At 44.4% G+C, this 13,825-nt stretch overlaps 1 protein-coding gene across 1 annotated transcript in view; it reads right to left on the bottom strand.

The window, feature by feature from the left end:
• Nucleotides 1-8,743: 8,743 nt before the first annotated feature.
• LOC146857823 (uncharacterized) overlaps nucleotides 8,744-13,825 on the bottom strand; it is a 46,484-nt gene continuing 41,402 nt past the window's right edge. Inside the window, exons 4-7 of the mRNA XM_085646849.1 lie at nucleotides 12,882-13,699; nucleotides 11,528-12,409; nucleotides 10,814-11,334; nucleotides 8,744-8,943 (exon numbers count right to left, since the gene is read on the bottom strand). Coding sequence (XP_085502975.1) covers nucleotides 11,321-11,334; nucleotides 11,528-12,409; nucleotides 12,882-13,699 — 1,714 coding nt within the window. The 3' untranslated portion in view covers nucleotides 8,744-8,943; nucleotides 10,814-11,320. The remainder of the gene's footprint in view (nucleotides 8,944-10,813; nucleotides 11,335-11,527; nucleotides 12,410-12,881; nucleotides 13,700-13,825) is intronic.

A 13,825-nucleotide genomic window follows, 5' to 3' on the forward strand; every position in this document is an offset into this window, starting at 1 on the left:
GCGCTGATGATAACAATCGGACAAGTGCCGATGCCAACAATGAGAATAGCGCTGATGATACCAATGGGACAAGTGCTGATGCCAACAATGAGAATAGCACTGATGATACCAATGGGATTAATGCCCATGACAACAATGAGAATAGCGCTGATGATACCAATGGGACTAGTGCCCATGACAACAATGAGAATAGCACGATGATACCAATGGGACTAGTGCCGATGCCAACAATGAGAATAGCGCTGATGATACCAATGGGACTAGTGCCCATGAAAACAATGAGAATAGCGCTGATGATACCAATGGGACTAGTCCTGATGCGGACAATGAGAATAGCACTGATGATACCAATGGGACTAGTGACGATGCCAACAATGAGAATAGCACTGATAACCATGGGGCTAGTGCCCATGAAAACAATGAGAATAGCACTGATGATGACAATGGGACTAATGCCCATGACAACAATGAGAATAGCACTGATAACCATGGGACTTGTGCCCATGACAACAATGAGAATAGCACTGATGATACCAATGGGACTAGTGCCAATGCCAACAATGAGAATAGCGCTGATGATACCAATGGGACTAGTCCTCCTGACAGCAATGAGGATAGCACAGATGATACCAATGGGACTAGTGCCGATGCCAACAATGAGAATAGCACTGATGATACCAATGGGACTAGTGTCTATGCCAACAATGAGAATAGCACTGATAACCATGGGACTAGTGCCCATGACAACAATGAGAATAGCACTGGTGATAACAATGGGACTAGTGCCGATGCCAACAATGAGAATAGCACTGATGATACCAATGGGACTAGTACCGATGCCAACAATGAAAATAGCACTGATGATAACAATGAGAGTAGGGCCGATGTCAAAAATGAGAATAGCGCTGATGATACCAATGTGTCTAGTGCCGATGCCAACAATGAGAATAGCACTGATAACCATGGGACTAGTGCCGATGACAACAATGAGAATAGCGCTGATGATTGATGATACCAGTGGGGCTAGAGCCCATGACATCAATGAGAATAGCACTGATGATAACAATGTGCCTAGTGCCGATGCCAACAATGAGAATAGCACTGATGATAACAATGGGACTAGTGCCGATGCCAACAAAGAGAATAGCACTGATGATAGCAATGGGAGAAGTGCCCATGACAACAATGAGAATAGCGCTGATGATACCAATGGGACTAGTGCCGATGCTAACAATGAGAATAGCACTGATGATACCAATGGGACTAGAGCCGATGCCAACAATGAGAATAGCACTGATGACCAAGGGACTAGTGCCCATGACAACAATGAGAATAGCACTGATGATAACAATGGGAATAGTGCCGATGCCAACAATGAGAATACCGCTGATGATACCAATGGGACTAGTGCCGATGCCAACAATGAGAATAGCGCTGATGATAACAATGGGACTAGTGCCCATGCCAACAATGAGAATAGCGCTGATGATAACAATGGGACTAGTGCCCATGCCAACAATGAGAATAGCGCTGATTATAACAATGGGACTAATGTTCCAGACAACAATGAGAATAGCACTGATGATAACAATGGGACTAGTACCAATTACAACAATGACAACAGCACTGATGATACCAATGGGAGAAGCGCCCATGACAACAATGAGAATAGCGCTGATGATAACAATGGGACTAGTGCCGATGGCAACAATGAGAATAGCGCCTGATGATACCAATGGAACTAGTGCTGATGCCAACAATGAGAATAGCGCTGATAATAACAATGGGACTAGTGCCCCTGGCAACAACGAGAATAGTGCTGATGATAACAATGGGACTAGTGCTCCTGACAACAATGAGAATCGCGCTGATGATACCAATGGGACTAGTGCTGATGCCAGCAATGAGAATACCGCTGATGATACGAATGGGACTAGTGCTGATGCCAACAATGAGAATAGCGCTGATGATACCAATGGGACTAGTGCCCAGGCCAACAATGAGAATAGCGCTGATGATACCAATGGGACGAGTGCCCATGGCAAGAATGAGAAAAGCGCTGATGATAACAATCGGCCAAGTGCCGATGCCAACAATGAGAATAGCGCTGATGATACCAATGGGACAAGTGCCGATGCCAACAATGAGAATAGCGCTGATGATACCAATGGGACTAATGCCCATGACAACAATGAGAATAGCACAGATGATACCAATGGGACTAGTGCCCATGACAACAATGAGAATAGCGCGATGATACCAATGGGACTAGTGCTGATGCCAACAATGAGAATAGCGCTGATGATACCAATGGGACTAGTGGCCATGAACACAATGAGAATAGCGCTGATGATACCAATGGGACTAGTCCTGATGCGAACAATGAGAATAGCACTGATGATACCAATGGGACTAGTGACGATGCCAACAATGAGAATAGCACTGATAACCATGGGGCTAGTGCCCATGAAAACAATGAGAATAGCACTGATGATGACAATGGGACTAATGCCCATGACAACAATGAGAATAGCACTGATAACCATGGGACTTGTGCCCATGAGAACAATGAGAATAGCACTGATGATACCAATGGGACTAGTGCCGATGCCAACAATGAGAATAGCGCTGATGATACCAATGGGACTAGTGCCGATGCCAACAATGAGAATAGCACTGATGATACCAATGGGACTAGTGCCGATGCCAACAATGAGAATAGCACTGATGATACCAATGGGACTATTGTCTATGCCAACAATGAGAATAGCACTGATAACCATGGGACTAGTGCCCATGACAACAATGAGAATAGCACTGGTGATAACAATGGGACTAGTGCCGATGCCAACAATGAGAATAGCACTGATGATACCAATGGGACTAGTACCGATGCCAACAATGAAAATAGCACTGATGATAACAATGAGAGTAGTGCCGATGTCAACAATGGGAATAGCGCTGATGATACCAATGTGTCTAGTGCCGATGCCAACAATGAGAATAGCACTGATAACCATGGGACTAGTGCCCATGACAACAATGAGAATAGCGCTGATGATTGATGATACCAGTGCGGCTAGAGCCCATGACATCAATGAGAATAGCACTGATGATAACAATGAGCCTAGTGCCGATGCCAACAATGAGAATAGCACTGATGATAACAATGGGGCTAGTGCCGATGCCAACAAATAGAATAACACTGATGATAGCAATGGGACTATTGCTTATGAGAGCAATGAGAATAGCACAGTTAACCATGGGACTAGTGCTCCTGACAACAATGAGAATAGCGTTGATGATACCAATGGGACTAGTGCCGATGCCAGCAATGAGAATAGCGCTGATGATACGAATGGGACTAGTGCTGATGCCAACAATGAGAATAGCGCTGATGATACCATTGGGACTAGTGCCCATGGCAACATTGAGAATGGCGCTGATGATACCAATGGGACTAGTGCCCAGACCAACAATGAGAATAGCGCTGATGATACCAATGGGACTAGTGCCCATGGCAACAATGAGAAAAGCGCTGATGATAACAATTGGACAAGTGCCGATGCCAACAAAGAGAATAGCACTGATGATAGCAATGGGACTATTGCTTATGAGAGCAATGAGAATAGCACAGATAACCATGGGACTAGTGCTCCTGACAACAATGAGAATCGCGCTGATGATACCAATGGGACTAGTGCTGATGCCAGCAATGAGAATACCGCTGATGATACGAATGGGACTAGTGCTGATGCCAACAATGAGAATAGCGCTGATGATACCAATGGGACTAGTGCCCAGGCCAACAATGAGAATAGCGCTGATGATACCAATGGGACGAGTGCCCATGGCAAGAATGAGAAAAGCGCTGATGATAACAATCGGCCAAGTGCCGATGCCAACAATGAGAATAGCGCTGATGATACCAATGGGACAAGTGCCGATGCCAACAATGAGAATAGCGCTGATGATACCAATGGGACTAATGCCCATGACAACAATGAGAATAGCACAGATGATACCAATGGGACTAGTGCCCATGACAACAATGAGAATAGCGCGATGATACCAATGGGACTAGTGCTGATGCCAACAATGAGAATAGCGCTGATGATACCAATGGGACTAGTGGCCATGAACACAATGAGAATAGCGCTGATGATACCAATGGGACTAGTCCTGATGCGAACAATGAGAATAGCACTGATGATACCAATGGGACTAGTGACGATGCCAACAATGAGAATAGCACTGATAACCATGGGGCTAGTGCCCATGAAAACAATGAGAATAGCACTGATGATGACAATGGGACTAATGCCCATGACAACAATGAGAATAGCACTGATAACCGTGGGACTTGTGCCCATGAGAACAATGAGAATAGCACTGATGATACCAATGGGACTAGTGCCGATGCCAACAATGAGAATAGCGCTGATGATACCAATGCGACTAGTGCCGATGCCAACAATGAGAATAGCACTGATGATACCAATGGGACTAGTGCCGATGCCAACAATGAGAATAGCACTGATGATACCAATGGGACTAGTGTCTATGCCAACAATGAGAATAGCACTGATAACCATGGGACTAGTGCCCATGACAACAATGAGAATAGCACTGGTGATAACAATGGGACCAGTGCCGATGCCAACAATGAGAATAGCACTGATGATACCAATGGGACTAGTACCGATGCCAACAATGAAAATAGCACTGATGATAACAATGAGAGTAGTGCCGATGTCAACAATGGGAATAGCGCTGATGATACCAATGTGTCTAGTGCCGATGCCAACAATGAGAATAGCACTGATAACCATGGGACTAGTGCCCATGACAACAATGAGAATAGCGCTGATGATTGATGATACCAGTGGGGCTAGAGCCCATGACATCAATGAGAATAGCACTGATGATAACAATGAGCCTAGTGCCGATGCCAACAATGAGAATAGCACTGATGATAACAATGGGGCTAGTGCCGATGCCAACAAATAGAATAACACTGATGATAGCAATGGGACTATTGCTTATGAGAGCAATGAGAATAGCACAGTTAACCATGGGACTAGTGCTCCTGACAACAATGAGAATAGCGTTGATGATACCAATGGGACTAGTGCCGATGCCAGCAATGAGAATAGCGCTGATGATACGAATGGGACTAGTGCTGATGCCAACAATGAGAATAGCGCTGATGATACCATTGGGACTAGTGCCCATGGCAACATTGAGAATAGCGCTGATGATACCAATGGGACTAGTGCCCAGACCAACAATAAGAATAGCGCTGATGATACCAATGGGACTAGTGCCCATGGCAACAATGAGAAAAGCGCTGATGATAACAATTGGACAAGTACCGATGCCAACAATGAGAATAGCGCTGATGATACCAATGGGACAAGTGCCGATGCCAACAATGAGAATAGCGCTGATGATACCAATGGGATTAGTGCCGATGCCAACAATGAGAATAGCGCTGATGATACCAATGGGACTAGTGCCCATGAAAACAATGAGAATAGCGCTGATGATACCAAAGAGACTAATGCCCATGACAACAATGAGAATAGCGCTGATGATAATAATGGGACTAGTGCCCATGCCAACAATGAGAATAGCGCTATTGATAACAATGGGACTAGTGCCCATGACAACAATGAGAATAGCGCTGATGATACCAATGTGACGAGTGCCGATGCCAACAATTAGAATAGCACTGATGATAACAATGGGACTAGTGCTGATGCCAACAATGAGAATAGCACTGATAACCATGGGACTGATGCCCATGACAACAAGGAGAATAGCGCTGATGATAACAATTGGACTAGTGCTGATGCCAACAATGAGAATAGCACTGATAACCATGGGACTAGTGCTCATGACAACAATGAGAAGAGCACGGATGATAACAATGACTATAGCTCTGATGATAACAGTGGGACTAGTGCTAACGAGAACAATAAGATTAGTGCTGATAATGGGACTAGTGCCACTGCCGATGCCAACAATGAGAATAGCACTGATGATAACAATGGGACTAGTGCCGATGACAACAATGAGAACAGCACTGATGATACCAATGGGAGAAGTGCCCATGACAACAATGAGAATATCGCTGATGATACCAATGGGACTAGTGCCGATGCTAACAATGAGAATAGCACTGATGATAACAATGGGACTAGTGCCGATGCCAACAATGAGAATAGCACTGATAACCATGGGACTAGTGCCTATGACAACAATGAGAACAGCACTGATAACAATGAGAGTAGTGCCGATGCCAACAATGAGAATAGCGCTGATGATACCAATGGGAGTAGTGCCGATGCCAACAATGAGAATAGCACTGATAACCATGGGACTAGTGCCCATGACAACAATGAGAATAGCGCTGATAATACCAATGGGGCTAGTGCCCATGACAATAATGAGAATAGCACTGATGATAACAAGGAGACTAGTTCCGATGCCAACAATGAGAATAGCACTGATGATAACAACGGGACTAGTGCCGATGCCAACAAAGAGAATAGCACTGATGATAGCAATGGGACTATTGCTTATGACAGCAATGAGAATAGCACTGATAACCATGGGACTAGTGCTCCTGACAACAATGAGAATAGCGCTGATGATGCCAATGGGACTAGTGCCGATGCCAGCAATGAGAATAGCGCTGATGATACGAATGGGACTAGTGCTGATGCCAACAATGAGAATGGCGCTGATGATACCAATGGGACTAGTGCCCAGGCCAACAATGAGAATAGCGGTGATAATACCAATGGGATTAGTGCCCATGGCACCAATGAGAATAACGCTGATGATAACAATCGGACAAGTGCCGATGCCAACAATAAGAATAGCGCTGATGATACCAATGGGACCAGTGCTGATGCCAACAATGAGAATAGCGCTGATGATACCAATGGGACTCATGCCCATGACAACAATGAGCATAGCGCTTATGATACCAATGGGACTACTGCCCATGACAACAATGAGAATAGCGAGATGATACCAATGGGACCAGTGCCGATGCCAAAAATGAGAATAGCGCTGATGATACCAATGGAACTAGTGCTCATGAAAACAATGAGAATAGCGCTGATGATACCAATCAGACTAGTGCCGATGCGAACAATGAGAATAGCACTGATGATACCAATGGGACTAATGCCCATGACAACAATGAGAATACCACTGATAACTATGGGACTTGTGCCCACGACAAAAAGGAGAATAGCGCTGATGATTCCAATGGGACTAGTGCCGATGCCAACAATGAAAATAGCGCTGATGATAACAATGGGGCTAGTGCCCATGCAAACAATGAGAATAGTGCTGATGATAACAAAGGGACTAGTGCCGATGCCAACAATGAGAATAGCGCTGATGATAACAATGGGACTAGTGCCCATGCCAAAAATGAGAATAGCGCTAATGATAACAACGGGACTAGTGCCGATGACAACAATGAGAATAGCGCTGATGATAACAATGGGCCTAGTGCTCATGACAACAATGAGAATAGCGCTGATGATAACAATGGGACTAGTGCTGATGACAACAATGAGAATAGCGCTGATGATACCAATGGGATTAGTGCCCATGACAACAATGAGAATAGCACTGATTATACCAATGTGACGAGTGCCGATGCCAACAATGAGAATAGCACTGATGATAACAATGGGACTAGTCCCGATGCCAACAATGAGAATAGCACTGATAACCATGGGACTAATGACCATGACAACAATGCGAATATCGCTGATGATAACAATGGGACTAGTGCTGATGACAACAATGAGAATAGCGCTGATGATACCAATGGGATTAGTGCTGATGACAACAATGAGAATAGCGCTGATGATACCAATGGGATTAGTGCCCATGACAACAATGAGAATAGCACTGATTATACCAATGTGACGAGTGCCGATGCCAACAATGAGAATAGCACTGATGATAACAATGGGACTAGTGCTGATGCCAACAATGAGAATAGCACTGATAACCATGGGACTAGTGCCCATGACAACAATGAGAAGAGCACGGATGATAACAATTACTATAGCTCTGATGATAACAGTGGGACTAGTGCTTACGAGAACAATAAGATTAGTGCTGATGATAACAATGGGACTAGTGCCACTGCCGATGCCAACAACGAGAATAGCACTGATGATACCAATGGGACCAGTGCCGATGACAACAATGAGAATAGCACTGATGATAACAATGGGACTAGTACCCATGACAACAATGAGAACAGCACTGATGATACCAATGGGAGAAGTGCCCATGACAACAATGAGAATAGCGCTGATGATACCAAAGGGACTAGTGCCGATGCCAACAATGAGAATAGCACTGATAACCAAGGGACTAGTGCCCATGACAACAATGAGAATAGCACTGATGATAACAATGGGAATAGTGCCGATGCCAACAATGAGAATAACACTGATGATACCAATGAGACTAGTGCCGATGCCAACAATGAAAATAGCACTGATGATAAAAATGAGAGTAGTGCCAATGCCAACAATGAGAATAGCGCTGATAACCATGGGACTAGTGCCCATGACAACAATGAGAATAGCGCTGATAATACCAATGGGGCTAGTGCCCATGACAACAATGAGAATAGCACTGATGATAACAAGGAGACTAGTTCCGATGCCAACAATGAGAATAGCACTGATGGTAACAATGGGACTAGTGCCGATGCCAACAAAGAGAATAGCACTGATCATAGCAATGGGACTATTTCTTATGACAGCAATGAGAATAGCACTGATAACCATGGGACTAGTGCTCCTGACAACAATGAGAATAGCGCTGATGATATCAATGGGACTAGTGCCGATGCCAGAAATGAGAATAGCGCTGATGATACGAATGGGACTAGTGCTGATGCCAACAATGAGAATAGCCCTGATGATACCAATGGGACTAGTGACAATGCCAACAATGAGAATAGAACTGATAACCATGGGACTAGTACCCATGACAACAATGAGAATAACACTGATGATGACAATGGGACTAGTGCCCATGACAACAATGAGAATAGCACTGATAACCATGGGACTTGTGCCCATGACAACAATGAGAATACCGCTGATGATACCGATGGGACTAGTGCCGATGCCAACAATGAGAATAGCGCTGATGATAACAATGGGACTAGTGCCCATGCCAACAGTGAGATTAGCGCTGATGATAACAATGGGACTAGTGCCCATGCCAACAATGAGAATAGCACTGATGATAACAATGGGACTAATGCTCCTGAAAAAAATGAGAATAGCACTGATGATAACAATGGGACTAGAACCCATGACAACAATGAGAACAGCAGTGAAGATACCAATGGGAGAAGTGCCCATGACAACAATGAGAATAGCAATGATGATACCAATGGGGCTAGTGCTGATGCTAACAATGAGACTAGCACTGACGATAACAATGGGACTAGTGCCGATGCCAACAATGAGAATAGCACTGATAACCATGGGACTAGTACCCATGACAACAATGAGAATAACACTGATGATGACAATGAGACTAGTGCACATGACAACAATGAGAATAGCACTGATAACCATGGGACTTGTGCCCATGCCAACAATGAGAATAGCGCTGATGATAACAATGGGACTAGTGCCCATGCCAACAATGAGAATAGTGCTGATGATAACAATGGGACTAATGCCCATGCCAACAATGAGAATAGCGCTGATGATAACAATGGGACTAGTGCTGATGCCAACAATGAGAATAGCGCTGATAAGAACAATGGGACTAGTGCCCCTGGCAACAACGAGAATAGCACTGATGATAACAATGGGACTAGTGCTCCTGACAACAATGAAGATAGCACTGATGATACCAATGGGACTAGTGCCAATGCCAACAATGAGAAGAGCATGGATGATAACAATGACTATAGCTCTGATGATAAAAGTGGGACTAGTGCTTACGAGAACAATAAGATTAGTGCTGATGATAACAATGTGACTAGTGCCACTGCCGATGCCAACAATGAGAATAGCACTGATGATAACAATGAGACTAGTCCCGATGACAACAATGAGAATAGCACTGATGATAACAATGGGGCTAGTACCCATGACAACAATGAGAACAGCGCGCTGATGATACCAATGGGACTAGTGCCAATGCTAACAATGAGAATAGCACTGATAACCAAGGGACTAGTGCCCATGACAACAATGAGAATAGCACTGATGATAACAGTGGGAATAGTGCCGATGCCAACAATGAGAATAACACTGATGATACCAATGAGACTAGTGCCCATGCCAACAATGAGAATAGCGCTGATGATAACAATGGGACTAGTGCCCATGCCAACAATGAGAATAGCGCTGATGATAACAATGGGACTAATGCCCATGCCAACAATGAGAATAGCGCTGATGATAACAATGGGACTAGTGCCGATGGCAACAATGAGAATAGCGCCTGATGATACCAATGGAACTAGTGCTGATGCCAACAATGAGAATAGCGCTGATAATAACAATGGGACAAGTGCTCCTGACAACAATGAAGATAGCACTGATGATACCAATGGGACTAGTGCCGATGCCAACAATGAGAATAGCACTGATGATAACAATGGGACTAGTGCCCATGACAACAATGAGAAGAGAACGGATGATATCAATGACTATAGCTCTGATGATAACAGTGGGACTAGTGCTTACGAGAACAATAAGATTAGTGCTGATGATAACAATGGGACTAGTGTCACTGCCGATGCCAACAATGAGAATAGCACTGATGATAACAATGAGACTAGTGCCGATGACAACAATGAGAATAGCACTGATGATAACAATGGGACTAGTACCCATGACAACAATGAGAACAGCACTGATGATACCAATGGGAGAAGTGCCCATGACAACAATGAGAATAGCGCTTATGATACCAATGGGACTAGTGCCGATGCTAACAATGAGAATAGCACTGATGATACCAATGGGACTAGAGCCGATGCCAACAATGAGAATAGCACTGATGACCAAGGGACTAGTGCCCATGACAACAATGAGAATAGCACTGATGATAACAATGGGAATAGTGCCGATGCCAACAATGAGAATACCGCTGATGATACCAATGGGACTAGTGCCCATGCCAACAATGAGAATAGCGCTGATGATAACAATGGGACTAGTGCCCATGCCAACAATGAGAATAGCGCTGATGATAACAATGGGACTAGTGCCCATGCCAACAATGAGAATAGCGCTGATTATAACAATGGGACTAATGCTGCAGACAACAATGAGAATAGCACTGATGATAACAATGGGACTAGTACCAATTACAACAATGACAACAGCACTGATGATACCAATGGGAGAAGCGCCCATGACAACAATGAGAATAGCGCTGATGATACCAATGGGACTAGTGCCGATGCTAACAATGGGACTAGCACTGCTGATAACAATGGGACTAGTGCCGATGCCAACAATGAGAATAGCACTGATAACCATGGGACTAGTGCCCATGACAACAATGAGAACAGCACTGATAATACCAATGGGGCTAGTGCCCATGACAACAATGAGAATAGCACTGATGATAACAAGGAGACTAGCTCCGATGCCAACAATGAGAATAGCACTGATGATAACAATGGGACTAGTGCCGATGCCAACAAAGAGAATAGCACTGATGATAGCGATGGGACTATTGCTTATGACAGCAATGAGAATAGCACTGATAACCATGGGACTAGTGCTCCTGACAACAATGAGAATAGCGCTGATGATACCAATGGGACTAGTGCCGATGCCAGAAATGAGAATAGCGCTGATGATACGAATGGGACTAGTGCTGATGCCAACAATGAGAATAGCGCTGATGATCCCAATGGGACTAGTGCCCAGGCCAACAATGAGAATAGCGCTGATGATACCAATGGGACTAGTGCCCATCGCAACAATGAGAATAGCGCTGATGATAACAATCGGACAAGTGCCAATGCCAACAATGAGAATAGCGCTGATGATACCAATGGGACTAGTGACAATGCCAACAATGAGAATAGCACTGATAACCATGGGACTAGTACCCATGACAACAATGAGGATAACACTGATGATGACAATGAGACTAGTGCCCATGACAACAATGAGAATAGCACTGATAACCATGGGACATGTGCCCATGCCAACAATGAGAATAGCGCTGATGATAACAATGGGACTAGTGCCCATGCCAACAATGAGAATAGCGCTCATGATAACAATGGGACTAATGCCCATGCCAACAATGAGAATAGCGCTGATGATAACAATGGGACTAGTGCCGATGGCAACAATGAGAATAGCGCCTGATGATACCAATGGAACTAGTGCTGATGCCAACAATGAAAATAGCGCTGATAATAACAATGGGACTAGTGCCCCTGGCAACAACGAGAATAGCGCTGATGATAACAATGGGACTAGTGCTCCTGACAACAATGAAGATAGCCCTGATGATACCAATGGGACTAGTGCCGATGCCAACAATGAGAATAGCACTGATGATAACAATGGGACTAGTGCCCATGACAACAATGAGAAGAGCACGGATGATATCAATGACTATAGCTCTGATGATAACAGTGGGACTAGTGCTTACGAGAACAATAAGATTAGTGCTGATGATAACAATGGGACTAGTGTCACTGCCGATGCCAACAATGAGAATAGCACTGATGATAACAATGAGACTAGTGCCGATGACAACAATGAGAATAGCACTGATGATAACAATGGGACTAGTACCCATGACAACAATGAGAACAGCACTGATGATACCAATGGGAGAAGTGCCCATGACAACAATGAGAATAGCGCTGATGATACCAATGGGACTAGTGCCGATGCTAACAATGAGAATAGCACTGATGATACCAATGGGACTAGAGCCGATGCCAACAATGAGAATAGCACTGATGACCAAGGGACTAGTGCCCATGACAACAATGAGAATAGCACTGATGATAACAATGGGAATAGTGCCGATGCCAACAATGAGAATACCGCTGATGATACCAATGGGACTAGTGCCGATGCCAACAATGAGAATAGCGCTGATGATAACAATGGGACTAGTGCCCATGCCAACAATGAGAATAGTGCTGATGATAACAATGGGACTAGTGCCCATGCCAACAATGAGAATAGCGCTGATGATAACAATGGGACTAGTGCCCATGCCAACAATGAGAATAGCGCTGATTATAACAATGGGACTAATGCTCCAGACAACAATGAGAATAGCACTGATGATAACAATGGGACTAGTACCAATTACAACAATGACAACAGCACTGATGATACCAATGGGAGAAGCGCCCATGACAACAATGAGAATAGCGCTGATGATACCAATGGGACTAGTGCCGATGCTAACAATGAGACTAGCACTGATGATAACAATGGGACTAGTGCCGATGCCAACAATGAGAATAGCACTGATAACCATGGGACTAGTGCCCATGACAACAATGAGAACAGCACTGATAATACCAATGGGGCTAGTGCCCATGACAACAATGAGAATAGCACTGATGATAACAAGGAGACTAGTTCCGATGCCAACAATGAGAATAGCACTGATGATAACAATGGGACTAGTGCCGATGCCAACAAAGAGAATAGCACTGATGATAGCAATGGGACTATTGCTTATGACAGCAATGAGAATAGCACTGATAACCATGGGACTAGTGCTCCTGACAACAATGAGAATAGCGCTG

Source organism: Triturus cristatus, chromosome 3_2 (assembly GCF_964204655.1).
Source record: "Triturus cristatus chromosome 3_2, aTriCri1.1, whole genome shotgun sequence".
Lineage (NCBI taxonomy): Eukaryota > Metazoa > Chordata > Amphibia > Caudata > Salamandridae > Triturus > Triturus cristatus.